Source organism: Brienomyrus brachyistius, chromosome 9, assembly GCF_023856365.1.
Source record: "Brienomyrus brachyistius isolate T26 chromosome 9, BBRACH_0.4, whole genome shotgun sequence".
NCBI classification, from domain to species: Eukaryota; Metazoa; Chordata; class Actinopteri; order Osteoglossiformes; family Mormyridae; genus Brienomyrus; species Brienomyrus brachyistius.
In genome coordinates, this window is record NC_064541.1 from 6,001,913 (window position 1) to 6,021,992 (window position 20,080).

Below are 20,080 nucleotides of genomic sequence, written 5' to 3' on the forward strand. Positions count from 1 at the left end.
ACGTTTTTCAGCGTCCTAAAAATATGGCTTTTCACCTTTCACTTTTATACACACATGCTTGCTACTTTGAATGATCGATCATGTCATGCAAATTGGTTTTTTCCCACCAATAATCACGTATAAAGCCAATTGTCACCTAGTCAACTACTTAGTCTATTATTAAAATTCATATGCAGTAGGCTATTTGGATTCGCAGAGTAGGACTTCTAGGCTTTTAAGATACTTGTAGTCCAATGCAATGCAGAAACGAGATGACTGAGCGCGATTCTCAAATGTTAAGATCTCGAGACCCGACAGATGTTTCTGCCGTCTCTGATCTCAAAACCTCTAGAGGGAGCCAGCAGTAACTTCATATTTCACATGGTTTGCGAACTGTTACATTAAAAAGTCAAGGAAAGGCGGGTTATAGTGTAATTTATATGTAAGCCACATATTTATGTTTATCTGAACGCGCAAAATTGTTATGATATTATTGCCAAGTGAACACGCTGACTTTCAAAGCAGCTGATTTCCAGCTGGAATATACATGGATGAGTTCATGAACGAATAACATATCTCATCTTGCTGCTAGTTGTGTCGCTGGGACTGCTCGCTTGCGCAGCACCCTCTCCTCGCATAGGCGCTATGAGATCTGATTGGTCGGTTTACATAGCCATCACAATAAGTAGTTGAACGTGACAAAGTGACAGGCGCTCTGAGTCCTGATTGGTCACTCTTCACTTCCATCACAAAAAGCCGGCTGGTTGAGAACAGATAGTGCGCTTCAGTGAGAAAGAGTGGGATCATTCACACAAATGCGCTGGGGATAGCCGGGAGCCGGGGCACAAATGACACTTATCAGCGGTCATTACCAGCTGAAGGATTAACAAAAGCCTGGAGCCATGCTAAAGAACTAAATAAAGACTGAACAGCGGATGTGTTCCCTTTTAATATCGACAAAAAAGGTTAAATCCACGTTTTTCTAAGAGGAATAACTGAAAACAAAACTTTGCTTTTCAAACTGAAAAAAAAACAGCTATGAGATCTAACAACGAAAACTGCCCATGAATATGACTTGGAAATGCCATTTTCTATTGACTAAAAAGCTCCTCAGTAATGAGTGAAACTCGAGGCAGCGAAACTGGTTACTTCAGTGATGCCAGATTAGGGATCACATTAAATGGACCGAAAACCACCTGAGACACTCAGTCCTGATGCTTCAGTCCGACCGGCCATTTGCATTTGGAAAGGTGTCATCGGGGTGCAGTGTAAAGTTTACTCGCCTACCGCTGAAGCACGACGTGAATGACCCTACATTTACAGCAGATATGTCTGTCCTGCACTTTCACTTTTTATTTCAGCTGTTTTTTACGCTAGGATTTTCCATGGTGAGAAATGCGACTGTTTTGTCACTGTCATATGCATTTATACATTAAATGAAGTATTGCACTATTGAAAATTGCCGAAATTTGCATATGTAGTTACATTGTGATTTGCGTGCATGCATAAATCTGTATATTTTACAGAGCCATCAATGGTCCCCGAGTACACTTGGAATTGTTGCTAAGGAAAACAATGGTGCGACTTTACCCTTGCTAAAAGTAATGCAATTGCCACATACTACAGGTGAGTGGCAAACCACAATATCTCTGTGTGTTATGATGATTGATATTAAATCGTGATTAATATTAAAATTCTATACACATTTTCATTGCTTCGTACCATGTTTAGATTAATAATCCTAAACAGACATACTACTATGTAAACACAGACGAGAGTACTATATAATTTCCTAAAGCATTTTTCTATTATTTGTTCGTAAAAACAAAAACTAAATAAAAATTTGTAAATAAATTTTAAAAAATCATAAATGCTTACGTGCCTAGCGACACTTAACATTTTGCAAAGAAGTAAAATAAAGTCTTCATGTTTCCACGTAAGTTTTGATTGTGGTGCAGCGTCCGGCTGCAGTTTGCGGGCTTTGCACTAGAGGGAGCTCGCCTACTTAAGAATTTTACTGACAACACGGGTCTGAAATCAATAATTGCCCCGTCTGTGAACATAGCATTTAAATAATGAAGAAGGAATATGTAATCGAGTCTGTATAATTATGTAAAAATAATTAGGTTATTATAATAATAATAATTATTATTATTATTATTATTGATAACAATAAACATTTTGCAGTTCTCTAACACCAAGGTGTATACTAAATTGTGATATTGGAGTGTAAGAATTACAGTAGACATACCCTGTCATCACTTCACCATCCTGGCTCCTAAAACGTTTATTTTGGGCACGTCAGACAACCAGAGAGACACGGGTTTTTTTTTAATAGAAAGGCATTCTCTCTTAGCTTGGCTCTGCCTGTGGATCCGCATTATTTAAATCACCCCCGTTCCTCAGTGTACCTTCCACCCTAGCTAATTTCTCAGGGAACCATCAAATAAGATTACCTTTAGCTTTATGCACTGTGAGACTATGCAGGGTATTGCAGAAATGATAGAGAATTAAGCACGGTGAGTAAAATAATATTTTCTATTAATAACAATACTGGTTACTGGTTTAAAAGGGAAAAAAATAAGGAATATAAATAAATAAGGAAGAAAAAAGACTTGTTTTTTCATATACTAATTGCTAACATTTGGTGTAATCAAACCTAGCTTATGAAGTACTATGATTTCTCTTTTTTATATATTTTTAGCTTTTTAACCCCGAACATACTCTTTCAATTTCTGTGGCCATATTGAGTTTATATGAAAACTGACTAAAAGCACATGTTTCTCCTTTATCTCTTTTAATTATTAGAGTCATAACCTCACCAGCATTCCTGATTACATTTTGCTTTGTCTTGCCTTACAAGCACAAGTTCTTCCAGGCTCTGCTGACAACATAATAAATGAATGGATGTCTATGCCTGATTCCCCACAGAGTTTGATATTGTAGTGCCATATGAAGTGGATTCCCAGGGGGGGTACATCTCTCACGCGGTCGCCCACCATCATAGGAGGAAACGGTCAGCGAATGGTACTAGTCCGAGAGAGACGGTCCATTTCATGCTGCACGGACTGGGACGGGAGTTTCACCTGGAAGTGCGGCCTGCTGGTGGCCTTTTAGCACCTGGTTTTACAGTCCAGACTCTGGGGAAAAATGGCACTAAGAACTCGCTGCCCTACCGGGAAGATGACCACTGCTTTTACCAGGGTTCCCTGAGGTCGAGTGCTGACTCACTGGTGGCCCTAGCTACCTGCGCAGGAATGGTGAGTATCGACAAATGTGTCGGCAAACGACGAGCTGTGGACGTGCCTATTGTCTCTCACCTCTCCTCTGCCACACACTAGGCCTATGTCGGAACAACCCTACTGTAACTGCCTGTAACAAAATGAAATTGTGCCAAAAACACACATTGGCTATTTCTCATTATCAACCATATGACACATGACTATCTAAAAGGAAGGGAATCACATTACATGTTTCATCTAGTTAACTTGTGCTGGAAAGAGGTTGAAAATGAACATCGTGTACTTGTATTGGAAGGATGTGGACAATTTTCCTGGATATATTGTACATATGTACATTTATTGATGCATTTAGCTAATTACTTGAGTGTTATTAAATAGATACATCATTCGGATACATGATTTTTATTATGTATTCTGTAGTAGATCTTAATACATAGACATGTGATGTTCATTATTATTAAATGCAACAGTACAAGTGAAATTGCCTTTGTATATAGAGTGGTAGAATTTGGCTGATTAAACTAATGCTTAGTTTAATCAGCGAGCCAAGTATTTGAGTCAAAAGCATGAATTATGATGCCTTTTCGTGTTCTGTACAGTATAAGCATGTGTCCTCTCAGAGCAAGATTTATGTGGCAGTAAGGGAAGATGTCAATGATTTGAGTGAGCAGAGTTTTAAAGGTTGCCAGAGTGCAAGGCAGAATTAAGCACAGCAGCCCAGAATGCTCTATTCAGTTAAATGTGGACTTTGAACGTCTTAGTCCGGGAGATGACATGGAAGAGCAGGGCCTTGCATAATGGAGCGTCACAGTCGAGTAGCTGCGCTTGGACACTTCTTTGCATTTGTAGTGCCAGAGGTGGAAGAGATATGGAATTCTGACTGTTGGTAGAAAGCGATACTCACTGATCAGTCAGCCTCCACCATGTCGTCTAATGTAGGTCGGTGGGGACCAGCAAAGCCACCAAAACCGCCGAAACCATCACCCTGTCGGCTTCCAGCTGGCTGCTGCAGTCTCGTCTGTCGTGAAGCATGTTTCCTGGCTTGCTCTGGATCAATTCAATAAAAGGCTGAGTTAACAACATGTAACTGTCCTCATCTACATTCCATAATGCAATATTTTCTCCCTTCTGGGAGCTACGTCGTCCAAGACATAATGCTGTATCCAGGGTGCAGTTGTCAACAGTTATTTGAGAGGCACATGGATAAAGTTATTCATTTAGTTTGGTTCTCTCAGTCCGAACTTAAGGCCCAAGCATATAGAGAGGCCTCAGTCAGTGCTAACAGCTTCTGCCTGTTTTACAAAGTCAGTTGTATACAATGTACACAATGCATTAGTAATGCAGTCCAAACGCAACCATTTTCCTTGAGATTTTGCTGCAGTTTAATGTTATGACATCCTTTGGTTATATACACTCAGTGGCCAGTATGTTAGTGAAAGTGATTAGTTGTCATTGTTCACACAGTGCACAACGACAAAATGTGTCCTCTGCATATAACCCATATGTGACATAGCAGGGGACAGCTAATTCAGCAGCCAGGGAGCAGTGCTTAAGGCTGGTACCCTCCTCCAAGGGCCTCAGTGGCACTTTGCTGGTCAGGTATTCAAAGCCTATTAAGCCACCACTGCCCATGCTATACCAGCGTGTCATCGCAAACAACCTGCTTTTCCAAACAGCAAATGAAGGTGTACAGCAGACAGCGAGGGTCACAAGATCCAGTCACTGTGTGGCTTAGCCTTCGGATGGATGTGATGCTTGGGCTATGTGGTTTTGAACATGGTGCGATTGTTGGTTCCCTGCATGTTGGTTCCTGCCACCTTGCAGGGATTTTCTCACGCTACAGTGTCTAGAATTTATGGGGAATGCTGCGACAAACAATAACAGCCAGTCAGTGGCTGTTCTGTTGTTGGAAACACCTGGTTAATGACAGAGGTCAGGGGAGAAAGGTCAGACTCGTTAAAGATAACAGGAAGGAGACCTGTGCAAAAATAACAGCTCAGTATGAGACTGATGTGTAGAAAGGCTTCTCCAAACACACAACTATTCACCCCTTAAAGTGTTTCTGGTGGTAAAAGAGAGACCGGTATCTGGTACTATGAAGGGATCCCGCCTAATAAACTGTCTACTCAGTGTGTACTGCAGATGGAAAATAAGGCTAAATAGTCGCCAATTAGAAGTAAACATGGTCAGTCCTGTTGAAGCTTGGCTATTTGTCATTGTTAGACATTGTTTTATTGTTGGGAATAGTGTTGGGAACTTATTTTTTTAACCTAATGTCAAGCTGCATGTTCAGTAATTGTTTAAACTCATTGTCTACCAGTATAGTGTACATAACAGCACATGAAAAGTACTACAGACAGTTACTGGGATTTGTAATTAATACTTGATCTGATGTTACTTTAGAGCAGTGCTTCTCAAGTGATTCAGATTCAGATTTCAGATTCAGAATAAATAAGTGGTAGGTAGAGAAAGTGGATCACGGAGTATATGGTTAACCCCCACCCCCCCCCATTTTTCCATCGCCAACCAGGTATGCAGGCTCTAGTGTCGCCATCGAGGCTGACAAATTTGGGCTGTGGCCAAAGCAATAAGGGCCCTGAGGCTAGACCGCTTGAGGACCACTGCTTAAGATAATGACTGCAGAACATTTACACTTTATTCTTTATCCAGCCTTTTAATATGATTAGAGGTTATAAAACCACGTGCCCTGTTGATCCACCTCTCTTCCGTGCTCCTTTTGTGAACGAGGACTGTGCCGGAGTTTGGCGCTTGTCTAACCTCGCCTCTCACTCAGCCCACTTTTTTCAGGTAGTGTTTCACTCAGCCTGCTAAGGTTTTACGGCTGCTATTTGCACTTCATTGCACACGGCATGTAATTTGATGATATTTAAAACAGCAGTTGGTGACGGTTGATTTTAATTTAGTTCCTCATTGAGGAACGAGACTTCGGGTGAGGTAGATCCGTTGGAATTGCAGGAAATTCTATGAATCAGGCATGCTCAGTACTGTACTCAGGAATAGCACTATACTTTTGGCTGGTTCGGTAATATATTTCAGCGTTCGATTATGCTTCATGTTATTCTGGGGTGATTTTTTTTTTCATGTTGCTGGTGTGACATTTGCTTCATTGGAAAATGCCATGGCTTCAGACTATTCAAATTATTGTTAAATTAGTACATAAGGAAAAAAATATTTCATGCATCATTGGTGCTCGTTCCATTTGGTATTATATTCCATAATTCGATTCTGTAGGTTTGGTTTTGTGCCACTTTTGTGTTTTTTGTAAAAAAAAAATCATGAATATTCATCAGAGGTTCAAACCGAGAAATGAAGCCTCCTGCCCACCCACCCCCATGTTGTTTACAGTCACACACACTGCAGCCCCCAGTTGGAAAGGGTCCGGTCCCTCACACAGGGAACTAATCCTCATCTCATCTCAGCCCCAGGTGATGACATTATCACACACGGGCAGCTCCTCGGCGCTGTGAACATTAGCAGCAGGGGCACCTGCAGTACAGCTCCTGCTCCTCCCCCTCCACCCCCCAGGAGTTCCTGCACAGCTGTTAGCGCTAATCAGCTTTGACTTCTCAGGATGGGATCTAGCAGGACAAGCGAGAGATATGGGAATGATTATAATGGTAGGGCTGTCTGAGAGAGCGAGAGAGAGCGAGAGAAACAGATCGAGAGAGAGAGAGAGAAAGTGCTCCATTCCAGCTGGTGAAAAGTGGAAATCACAGCACATCAGCAAGTGCAAATGTTTGTTTTCCCATGTTTCCATGAGACAAAGCTGATTCCTTCTGCTGTGTAATATTTTAAATATGAGGATGTTCTATCTGTTATTTTGATCTTACTGTATTTATTGCCCACTGTGTAAATTTCACAAGATTGTTAGATATGCTGTACTTCTATCTTTTCACAAATTAAACGAACATGATATATATTAAGAAGAGTACACATTAAAGTCATATAAAAGCAGTACTATGATGTACAACGGAGATCATCCTCCTACTTCAGAGGTTAGGTGTCTGACATCTGGGAAGGGAGCACATGGAATATAATCCATTGGGTGAGCCATCAGCCCAGTCTTAAAGGGCCAGTACGACGCTGTTTCAAATTGCTGAGCTTGGATGTAGGTTGGAAAGCGGCTATGGAGGGAAAGAATAGCAAAAGCTGCTTTGCAGTAGTACAGAGCAGGCAATCTTTGCAAGGTCACTACAGGCCATTCCACTCCAGCACCTCAAGGCCCGGCAAGTGCAGACACACTCCAATGTGTTTTTTTCACATATGGCATCATGTACTGCTTTAGGCACAGATATATATAGAGGTGAGAGTAGAGCTTGGGGTTTGAGCACAAGGTGAGCCATCCATCTAGATCCCCAAGAGTATTTTTTCAGGGGATTTGCTCAAGTAACTAAGCCAAGCACTGGATTTGAACCAGCGATCATCTAATCACAGAGAGCCCTAAGCCACACAGGACCCCCCCCAATAAAGACCATCCCCAAAAGGGTGCCTTTTGTTGCTCATTTGTTGCAGTTTATAGAATAAGGTATACACATACTGCCCACTGTATTACGTACCCCTGCCTAGTACCAGGTAGGACCCACATTTGTCTCCAGAACCACTTCAAGGGTTGACAAATTGTGTGATTGATGTTCTGCACACACATTCTCTGTAAACTTCAGACACTGTAGTGTGTAGAAATGCTAGGCAGATGCCTGTGTTTGAGAATCTGGAACCAGCACATCTGGCACCAACAATCACACCACATTCAAGATTTTTATTGTTTTATTTAAGCATTATTTTTCCAGGCAAGTCTCTGACAATTTCTTATTTGCATTGACAAATATAACTTAGATAAGGCATCTTAGCCACTCTAATGTGAACAGTGACTGTACCCTCTTGTTCCATGTTCTGCTTATATTCAAGTATAACCACTTGATTGGCTCTTTGGAGGAGAAGGCTGCTTGTTTACAAGCAGGTGTATCTAATTAATAGGTCACTGAATGCATATTAGGCAGTAAATGCGAGGCACGAGTCGGGTGATGTGGCAGAAACTGCAGGCCTGATTGAACATAAGATGGGCAGCACTCACTGTGCATCCCGTAATGTGGGCAGGAAGCCGGACAGATCTGTTCAGGCCCTGGTGGAAGAAGCAAGAAAGAATGAACAGAACCTTTATTGCCTAAACAACCAGCGATACGCATCATAATGTTTCACCTTGGCCCTCTTGATTGATCACACTCACCAGCATCAACATTACAATCCATACGTCCTCTGATGAGTGAGTGATTGGAGATGTATGGGACCATGGATGATGTCATATTGCGAGAGGGCTTTCTTCTTTGTTTTTCCATTGTGTTGGCGTTTACCCAGGCACTGTCTCTGGGAATGGAAGAAGCATGACCCTGACAGGGTTGAAAGCTCAGATTATTTACAGTGATGTCGCTTCAGGGTCCTATGCTGGCAGGACTGACCCAGAGAACGAGGCTCGTTCAGAGTCCCGAGACACGTAAAGTCTGCGCAGTACCTCATTAATCCAGTGCTCGCCACCGACCCATCATCACAATCGCCGCACGAGGGCCCAGCCAGTATAACGATCACTGTCATCTTACTGTAATAAAAGAGCTAACGTGCAGTGTTTCCAAAAACTGTTTAATCGATTATGAACACCCACACATTACAGTTACTCTGTACTCTACCAAATGTAGATGCACAACACATCACAGTTACTCTGTCACCAGATGCAGATGTTGAAAGCTAATCAAATTCCGATTTTCAGTTTTTCGTATTTGTTTAGGAAGTTATATTTTTAGTGTTACACTTAAAGATCAGTACAAAGAAGTGACTCTAGGTACTAGGGATTGTTAAAAAAAGGTCCATTGTGTGCAGTACGGAGTTCTACAGAAAGCCTTTTTGGTTAATCTTCCGACTTTTTTTTTCCCCCAAATGCCAGCTGTGGGCATTCAACAATAATGCTTTGTTTCAATAACACAATAGAAAACCATGATAAATATCCTATTGATGAAAAATCAGGCTGTGGCTAATAACGCTCAGAGACAGTTTCTCATCCAAAACGATATGCAGAGAAAGCATTTCCAATGATCCAGTTGAACCCTTAGTTGCAGTGCATTCTTGTCTTTGATCACCAGATTCCGCGGGGAAGAGAAATTTGTTTTGTTTCTTATCAGCGTCGACCTCAGCCTCGTGTCACGCATGGCAAACAGCAGGGTCCCTAACAGAGAAGCGGACGATTCTCATTACACATGGACATCAGTGACTGAGCATGCAGCAGAGTCATAATTTACAGCGACTGTGCTGATTCTGTCATCTTGTTCTCCAACAGGTGTCCAACAGCCTAAAGTTGCTGTGCTGGATTTTTAAATAGTGAAAATTGGTCACTGATTTATAGTATTGTATTATTTATAAGTCACTCTTCTCTAAAAAGTATGTATAGTATATTTTTCACATACACCGCAGAGATGTCGTCCTCACTGAGCTTAGTGCAGTGTGTTGGTTTAGTGCTCCATTATAAAGTCTTGATAAAGAGATTTTATTGGGGTCCGACACTGTGAGAAGCTTATGCAGTTGTCTGTCTGGGGACATGGTGGGGGGTGGAGGGGGGGGGGTTGCTGCCCAATAAAATTCCTTTGTGGGAAACACAGAGTTCCCAGTCCAGCATGGGACACTGCGGGAACTTTCCCATGGCGTTCTGTGTTTTGCTAAAGCTCGGCGGACGGCATTCATATGTATTTTCAAAGACTTAACCACAGCAAAAGAAAACATCATCTTATGTATCATATGTAGGGAAATGGCTCAAGCCTTTTGGTTTCCATTGATATCTTTAAATATGTCTGGTGCAGAACAATGGTCATCACTCTCCAAACAGCCTTTAGCCCCCAAGCTATTGGCTGCCAAAATAATCACACTGTGTCTGATCTTTGTATATTTAACCACCCACTGTAACTATATATATTCTTCTTGACTATTTCGATTATTCAATTATTTCAATTATTGACTAAGCTTATTTGTATACACCTCAGATCTGTTTTTATGCTACACCTGGCTATATCACCTTTATTTATAACATTTGCATACTTATTTATGTTTATTTCTTTGCACATATCTATTTATGTTTTCATTTTTATTCTGTTCTTCTTATATACTTCATGCCACCACCTGCATCAAATCAAATTCCGTGTACTTTTAGTACTTGGAGAACAAAAGGATTCTGATTCGTTTGGCAACATTTATTCCTTAAAAGTAATGTATAAGCTGTGTTCCCTAACAAATTCTTTTTTTGTCAGTGGTTATTAAGGTCCGTATTGCTCTTCTGAGGGTAAAGATATGTTGTACGTCCATTAAAGTGTATAGAGTGACATCAACATGGCAATTTGGAGTTAATATACGTTTGTTTTCCTCTAGTCAGGTTTGATTAGGACGCAGGAGGTGGACTATATCATCAGGCCCCTTCCACAGGACCTAGCCGAGAGAGGGAACTTCACGGCCCCCCCCGGTCACCAACCCCACATATTGTACAAGAGGTCCACGGACATGCTGGGCGGCTCGGCGCTCAACAACGGCCCCAAAGAGCAAGAGCATCACCAGGACCATCACCATAGCAACCAGGATAAACAGCACTACTGTGGAAGACGGAAGAAATGTATGTAAGCATTGTCTTTGGTTTTCCCCTGTCCAGAGTCACTCACGTTACGCACTGTTAAACAGAAACGTTTTGTCACATTACTTGAACACTTTATTCTCATTGTGTGTTGACCTGATATGAGAAGACAGCATTCATTTGAGGCTCTTGAGAGAGGCTGAAGGTTTGAAACAGAGGTCTTAATTGTCACTCCTTTGTCACCATGTAGTTGCAACATGATATCACTGATTTTATTGACATTCAGCACTTAAAGGGCAAGTTTGATTTCTCTCAAAAAAACTGGCAGATATTTAAAGCTTAGGAAAGAGAACAAGGATCAAGGTTACATTTAAAACTTTCGTGTTTATGTTTCTTTTAATAATAATAATAATAATAATAATAAAAAAAGAAAACTAAAATTCATATTAACATTGTTTCTGCCTTTACCAGATATGCCCAAACCTCCGGAAGAAAACATGTACATATTTCCTGATGAATACAGAAGCACATCTAGGGGTAAGAGATCCATTACATTCAAGGCTCACGCTCAACAGAAGCTGAACGTGGAAACTCTGGTGGTGGTGGACAGAAGCATGATCGAGAATCACGGCCATGGTAACATCACCACCTACGTCTTGACAATACTGAATATGGTAAGTTCAAGTGTTCATTCGAGTTTCACTTCAGACTGAGAGTATAAGATCACTGCCATGTTATATTTACATAACAAAATTATTATACTACACTGTACTATATTATACTATAGCATAGTGAACCGAATTCTTGTTAGGCACCAGATCTAGGTAATGAGGTACCATGGGTACTAAGATCCTCAACATCCCAAATTCCATGTTTTTATTTAAAGTCCATTTTGCGAAGATGCCACGTGTTTTCAGCCTGTATATGGGAGCCAGGCCTGCGTCTCTGTCACAAGTCTGTGCAAGAGCAGCCGAGAAACAGAGAAACATAACAACTCTAAAAATAAGCTAAAAATAAGCCAAAAGTAAATAACGTGCCGCTAAAATGTGCTTCTGAAACAGCTTCTGGTTGCATCGTCTGCTTCACAGCCAGTCAATCAAAATATTATCAGTATTTGGGCTTGTTTGCCCGAGCTTCAGTTCACAACTCTGAAGGCTATCTTACCAAGGGTCTTTTCATTAGGATTTGCATTGTGGGAATCTAATAGCTTTCAAAATGGGATATTTGTTAACGAATTACCCCTAAAATAAACTTGTGTAAAAACATTTTAAAATAACACTTACCCAGCATGCCCTGTTTTCAGGGACTGAGTGACACATTTGTAAAAACTTTTCCACAGCATTAGATTCAAAAATATATTTTGTGATGGAAATAAGGATGTGGTGTAATTTCCCAGTCATATGAGTGATATGTATCTCTGCTGAATAGACAATCCATGGAGACGTTTTTAATTTTGTTACTGTGCAACTCTGTCCATTGAAATGAGATGAAGACGATTGTAGCTTTTAGACATAAGTTTTGAAACTGAAAATGTAGAGACTGCAGGTAGGGTTTAAAGATCTTCTAGGTCAAATGTAATGAAGGTACATTGGCTGTGACAAAGGTGAATGATATAAATCACATGTGTAAAGGTTAATAGGCATTATGGGTCCCTGGTTTTAAATAACCTCAGGTGGGTAGAGTCAGCATTGTTGTATCTGAAAGTCCTTAGCGGAGTGCTTTCCTCATCATTATTTTTATACTCCATCAGTTCTCTGTAGCAATTACGTGGGGAAATGAACTTGGTGCTTCCAAAAAATGACTAATGTCAACGAAGACAAACACGGCAATATGGAGGCTTGATTATTAGAACCAGCTCCCATCGTGGTGTCGGTTTCTGGAAAGGTAATTTAGTGCCTTGTGTCAGGGGCAGGCTGAAGCGCTGGCGAGTTTCCCTCCCCTTCTGGCCTTCTGCGACACTTAAGAAGTCCTCAGTAAATTTGCATTCATTGTTCCCTATTCACTGGTTCCAGCTATAACAATTAAATCATGTGTTTCTGTTCAACAAAATGCATACAATACGCCGTGCTGTAAATGCCAGTGGCATTACAGTCAGTGAGAAGGAAAACTTTCATTGTCATCAAGATTAAAATTTAAGATTGAGGAGATGCTTATCACTGACAAAAGCCCCCGCATCTGGTTCATTAGGTTAATATCGTGGTAACTGAGTATTTATGTGTCTGCAACATGAAATTGGATCGAATGACCTATTTTGCAAGATGTTGATCAATAAGGCTCCCATTCCCATCTGCCTCTTCCTTTAGGTTTCAACCCTTTTTAAGGACGGAACAATAGGAGGTGACATCAACATTGTTTTAGTGGGTCTGATTCTTCTGGACGAGGATCAGGTATGGCATCCCGATTTTGGGAACCATTTTAACTAGGAGGTCGCCTTTCTTTGACTCTTGGAAACGGCATGGGGCAGTCCACCATTAGCTTTCACATATCTGACCCTGAGTAATTTGTTTATTGAGAGCAAACTGATATTAAATCCCAGACAGAAATTGCAGTAAAAGAAAAGGATATGCATGGTCATATATAATTACTAGCTCTTCATTGCCCTGACTCTGAGCCAGGTAATATTTGAGTTTTATGGATGGTTGTGGAGGTGAATTAAAAGAGCATCATTGTTTTTCCGTCCTTCTGGGGTCCTGCTCATGGACCTCATCTTCTCAAGATGGCAAAGGAATGAGAAAAATGCCGCCGTTTTCCCACTTCTCTGCTGCCTTGCCGCCAGACGTTATTTCATGCGTGTCAGTGCCTGATTGTTTAAGAGCCCGAAGGAGTCAGGAGGCTCGGCATTTGATTAGCCAGGCCTTTACTCGCAGGGATCATAGCTTCCTCTATTTTCTCACTCACCAGGTATTAGCTTGACTTTTGAACCGTAGCACAGAGCTCTGAGTTACTGATGTCTTCCCCTGTCTCTCCTTGTTCATTTGATCTTTCATGGACAGTTTTTCACTTAATAAAGCATGGGACTGAGGAATAAGGCAGCCCTTTGATCCAACACTTACTCCTGCCTCACCCCCCCCCCTCCTTTCTCAGGACGGCCTGGCCATCAATCACCATGCTGACCACACCCTGAACAGCTTCTGCCAGTGGCAGTCAGGGCTGGGCGGCAGAGACGGGCGGCGACATGATCACGCTATCCTGCTTACTGGCCTGGATATCTGCTCCTGGAAGAATGAGCCATGCGACACCCTGGGTAGCCCATCTGACTGAGACTCCACACACAGCTCGTGCGAGACTCTTTGACGCAATGCAGATAGCTACCTATAGTCATACATCCATCCATTTTCCAAACCTCTTATCCTACTGGGTCGCGGGGGGTCCGGAGCCTATCCTGGAAGCAATGGGCACGAGGCAGGGAACAACCCAGGGTGGGGGGCCAGCCCATCGCAGGGCGCACTCACTCACCATTCAGTCACACATGCATTCCTACGGGCAATTTAGTAGAACCAGGCACAAAAAGGCATTTGCCTAGTATTTTTTAGAATAGTATTTTGGATTCTACAGAGATGATATTCAACAAAAGAGATATTGTCAGCAAGGCTTTGTGTCTTGTGACAACACCACCAACTTATTTGATAGATTTTCTTGGTCGATAACAGTTCTATTTGGCTATAGTTTGTTTTGTCTAAATTTTCAGCTTCATAAATATTGCAAAAACATATCACATGATGATATTTGAAAATTTCCCAAATTGCAGGTTATAGTGGAGCAGCGTGTGACTCAGTGGGTAAGGTTCTGTGCCTGCAACCAGAAGGTTGGCAGATTAAGTCCATCCTCAGCACATCTGCAGGTCTGGGAGCAAGGCCCCTAACCCCCCAGTGGGTAAGGCTCTGTGCCTGCAACCAGAAGGTTGCCAGATTAAGTCCTTCGTCAACACATATGCAGGTCCGGGAGCAAGGCCCCTAACCCCCCCAGTGGGTAAGGTACTGTGCCTGCAACCAGAAGGTTGCCAGATTAAGTCCACCCTCAGCACATCTGCAGGTCTGGGAGCAAGGCCCCTAACCCCCCAGTGGGTAAGGCTCTGTGCCTGCAACCAGAAGGTTGCCAGATTAAGTCATTCGTCAACACATATGCAGGTCTGGGAGCAAGGCCCCTAACCCCCCCAGTGGGTAAGGTTCTGTGCCTGCAACCAGAAGGTTGCCAGATTAAGTCCATCGTCAACACATATGCAGGTCCGGGAGAAAGGCCCCTAACCCCCCCAGTGGGTAAGGCTCTGTGCCTGCAAACCAGAAGGTTGCTAGATTAAGTCCAGCCTCAGCACATCTGCAGGTCCAGGAGCAAGGCCCCTAACCCCCCCAGTGGGTAAGGCTCTGTGCCTGCAACCAGAAGGTTGCCAGATTAAGTCCAGCCTCAGCACATCTGCAGGTCTGGGAGCAAGGCCCCTAACCCCTCAGTGGCTGCCCTTCACAGCCAGCTTGCTGTCACGGAGAAGCCATGCAGAGAATTTCTCCAAGGGGATCTATAAAATATCAATTATTATTAATAGTTTAATAGCAACATCTATGGCTGGAAGTATGTGACCCATTGCCATAAAATCTGTGATTAAACTGCATCAGTAGTTAGAATGGCTCTTCCAGAGGTCAGAACAGTCCAGTTAGAGTAAAAAAGTAACAGCAGTACAGTGACTATCCATATCAGTAAGCTACTGCGGCTGGTAACAACTGAGTACCTCTCTTTTGGATTTTTTGCACTCAGTGTCTTTTTTTACACTACATAATACATTAAGAGGGGCGGCACCCGGGTTTAAGTCTCCGCCTGGGTCACATGTGTGTGGAGTTTGCATGTTCTCCCCATGTCATCGTGGGGTTTCCTCCAGGTACTCCGGTTTCCCCCCACAGTCCAAAAACATGCTGAGGCTAATTGGAGTTGCTAAAATTGCATGTGTGAGTGAATGGTGTGTGAGTGTGCCCTGCGATGGGCTGGCCCCCCATCCTGGGTTGTTCCCTGCCTCGTGCCAGTTGCTTCCGGGGTGGGCTCCGGACCCCCCCCCCCCCCCCCCCCCCCCACCGCCCAGTGGGATGAGCAGTTTGGAAAATGGATGGATGGATGGATAATACATTAAGACAAGACTACAGTGAAATACAAAGTACAGGTGTTATTATCTACCAGATTGTCTGTGTGTGTGTGTCTGTGTGTGTGTGTGTGTGTGGTCCAGGTATACCTTACCTTGTGGGGACGAAATGTCCCCACAATGTGATGAATACCCATTTTTTTATGGGTACCAGTTTAATTTATAAAATGCTATTTTATAAAAATCCATGACTGCAATGTAAAAACTAAGAATGCAAAAACTCTTGTATTTTGCTTGGTTACTTATGGTTATGGTTAGAGCTGGGTAGGGGTTAAGGTTGTCATAGTTAGCGTTACCATTTTTCCTATAGAAATGAATGAACGGTCCCCATAAACGTATGATTACCAGACTGTGTGTGTGTGTGTGTGTGTGTGTGTGTGTGTTTGAACAAAAGAAGGTCAGAGCCGCTAAAGAAGTAAAGTTACAAAAATTGTTTCAGAACCTGTCATGCGACACCTGGCATTACAGCACAGACATTGATGATCAAGGTGGTTCTCAGGTGTCTTACTGGCTTTAATCTGGGTCACACTAAAAACTTTGGATTTTCACAGGATTTCACAACACTGAAAAAATAACACCACAGTAAACCTTGTTATTTTTACACTGTCTGTAATTCAGCTTTAAAGCTTTTACCTTTTTGGTTATTCAGTAAGGAAAAGATGCAGGAATGTATGGCGATAGATGAATGGAATTGTGCTTTTCCTAAACTTCCTAAACACAGATGTTGTCTGGTAAAGCTTTATGGTGAAGTGCTTGGCTCGGCTGATTCTGTAGGTTTTGCACCAATCAGTGGGATGTGCAGCAAGTACAGGAGCTGCACCATCAATGAAGACACTGGCCTGAGTCTGGCTTTCACCATTGCCCATGAGTCAGGACACAAGTAAGAGTCTTCCAACGTTCAGTGGCTTGACTCTGTCACAAGCTGTCAGTCACCATTTCCCCTGTCACCTAAGCAGTAGCCAATATTTTTATAACAGTTAACAGCCATGTATTTGCTGTCACATATGCTGAACAATGAACCTTCTAGAAAATGTGATGCTGGCATTCCTGAATGATGATCTTCTTCTGCAAATTGCTTATAAGTCAGGGAAAAATAGTTTGGAGCATCGTAAGAGTATGATTTGTACTTGGCAAGGTGATCAGTCAGTATAGAAGATACTCCTTGTATTGTCAAACCTATACTGTTGGTTGCTCTGGTTTGATCTGTGGGTTGACCTTGGCTGCAGCACTCATTGAACACGGTTGTCCTCCTGCAGCTTCGGAATGGTCCACGATGGAGAGGGGAATGTCTGCAAGAAGTCTCAGGGCAACATTATGTCTCCGACACTCGCTGGCCACAATGGAATCTTCTCATGGTCTGCCTGCAGCAGACAGTACCTTAGCAAGTTTTTAAGGTGTGCTACATATGTTTTCACTGCTTAAATTGATTTCACAGAACATCCTTACTTATCTTTTATACATGTTGCTACTGTACTAGTTTTATATTTGACATATAATGAGGTTAAGAATTAGAGTACATATTTTAACGTCTCTTTATCTAGTTACCTAGAGTGTAGTAACTATTCTCTTGATGATATTTGAGCTATTTGTATAACTGTTTGCAACATTATAATAGGTACTTTGAGAAAAGCTCTCAATAAATCATGCGGCAAACACATCACATGGAAAAAATAATGACCGCTGAAATTAACAACCGTGCCCTTCAGCGAGAATTTGTTTCCAATGGTCATGCATTTAGGCTTCCAGTAAGAGTCCAGACACCAGAGTAATCTTTGAAAGAAGGGGCTACATGGCGTTGCTATTTAAACGCGCAGCACTGGCTGACATATGACTCGATACTGCTCCACTTTGTCTGGTGTTGCAGCTAATGTCTGCAAGAATGTTGATGAAACCTGATAGGCCTTCCCCAGCCCTTAAATTAACCGACGTGTTAAAGTATCTCTGAAGTATACCATCAGTCACTTATGGAGACACATTATTTCCTCACTAGGTTATTAAAGCATCATGACCTCATTCCCTTTAGTCTTGTCAGGATTATATTAAACATGAGCACTGGGACCCACCGTTAAAGCCCCTGGAAATACTGGCTGCGTTGCAGCCAGAATCACTTATGTTTGAGATGTTTAACCTTCTTTGCTTGCTTTTACCTTTTGCGTATGAAAAAAAATCACAGTCCATCATGTATGAGTTACAGCCCTCCTCAGTGAATAGCCAGTTTCCTTTCTGTGTCGAAACATTGTTCTGATCTCATGGTTACTTTCCAGTTTCTATGGAACATTTTAATAGGTGGATTTAAAATAGCCCAACACTCTGTTTCTGAAACATTTTGCATGACTTTTTGAATAGTAACCTCCCTAGCGAAAACTTTAAAAACAAATATCAAGCATTGCTCATGCAATACATCTCAAATGTGTCTTAAATGTTCATACATAAAGACAAAACTGCAGCCAGGCCAGGCATGAGTTAATGGGGTCGATGCAGTCGTTGTGTATTTTTTTTTAACTGTGTGGTGTTTGTTTTGAGTCTGTGTAAGGAAAAAAAACATCTTTGGAATGTCCAGCAGCATCCCGTGACCCCTGAAAGCTTCTCAAAGAAGCTTTTTTTTCCCCCTAGTGTAAGATATATACTGCAGGTTGTGGGTATGGTAGGGAATGCCAGGGGATTTCGGGATAAGGATTATCTACTGAAAAGACTAACATGCTGTCTGCAAAATCCTAAAAAAGACAGACATACCGACTGTATATATTCCTCAGCTGCTTCCCAATATATAACAAGAAACTTCCAGGCCGGAGCAGGATTCAGTGTCGCAGAGCGAGGCTTCGCTCAAACTAAAGCCAGTGCCTCAAATAGCGAGCATGCTAATTTGGTTTTAAATGCCTTACTAACATCTGAATAGAACTGCCGCTATTTAAGTTATTTTAAATTAATTTTAAATGCAAAACAAGAATATTTTTACTAATAGCCATATTTTTTATACCTATAAAGCCGCAATGGATACACACTTCATTTTTACTACATACTGCTGTAATGCTTCTCAGGTTAAGATTTTTTTTTGATTGCAGATTTGCAGTACAAAGTAATGCAATAACTTTTTTTGGGGAAAAAAGAAACCTATTGAATATGATTTTACTTACTGAGGTGCCGTTACGTCAAAAGTTGGGCACCTCAATAAATACGGAATTGACCTAAATTATATCCAATTGGACCTGAGTCAAATCATATCGTATTTGAATTGAATAATATTGAATGACTGTTGAATTGCTTATCAGTTCTTTACATTTACAATATACTGTATGTATCTTTTTTGTATTGTAAACAATGTATATAATGCATTTAATATATTGGAGAAATAGACAACCTTGTGCAAAAAACAAATGGCCAGCCTTTTCTTTGGCCATAAACGAATGATCGTCTGCCCTTAACCCCCAGTACCACACAAGCAACCTGTCTCTCGAACGAACCGCAGTCAGTGAAGGAGTATGTATTCCCGGAGAAGTTACCCGGAGAGCTGTACGATGCCGACACGCAGTGCAAGTGGCAGTTTGGGAAGAAAGCGAAGCTCTGCAACCTGGACTTCAAGAAGGTGAGGGGTCCCGCCCGGTTACTGCGTGGGGAAGAAGGCGGGGGGTACGCCCCCGCCCCCCCCCCCCCCCCCCCCCCCCCGGAATGTGCCTTTCAGGCTAATTGCCCCAGCTTCAGAGGAATGCCGGAGGAGGATGGGATTGACTGTGGAATACTGATTGCTCTGTCCAGCTGGGAAGACTGAGGGGGGATGGAAATGGGATCGCTGGTGAAGTTCATGGTGTAATTTGTAATTATGAATTACATGTGTGTTCTTTCGTTGAACGTCTTTCATTGATTCAAACCCAGAGGATCATTACATGTGTTAACCTATATGATGTGATTATGCTGGGGCAGTTAATCATATAATGTACATTGTTGTATATGTAAATTAGAGTGTTGTTGTAGATTCCGGTAGTCTCCTACAATACAATTAATTTATACATATAACGTTATGGACTTCAAAGGAGCTTTTAGTCTAGTGATACCATTTGAGATAAACTTCTTGTTCCTTTTTTATAGTCTCAGTCCTCGTGTTACGTTTGCACACCAGCTCGA

General features: G+C 42.0%; 1 protein-coding gene across 1 annotated transcript in view; it reads left to right on the plus strand.

Moving 5' to 3' along the window:
* Positions 1-742: 742 nt before the first annotated feature.
* The window catches only part of LOC125749121 (A disintegrin and metalloproteinase with thrombospondin motifs 16), a 42,566-nt gene continuing 23,228 nt past the window's right edge, over positions 743-20,080 (plus strand). The window contains 10 exon segments of the mRNA XM_049026035.1: positions 743-1,367; positions 1,506-1,605; positions 2,911-3,239; positions 10,644-10,881; positions 11,311-11,513; positions 13,143-13,226; positions 13,924-14,083; positions 16,736-16,841; positions 17,218-17,355; positions 19,391-19,544. Of these exon segments, the coding sequence (XP_048881992.1) occupies positions 1,194-1,367; positions 1,506-1,605; positions 2,911-3,239; positions 10,644-10,881; positions 11,311-11,513; positions 13,143-13,226; positions 13,924-14,083; positions 16,736-16,841; positions 17,218-17,355; positions 19,391-19,544 (1,686 nt within the window). The 5' untranslated portion in view covers positions 743-1,193.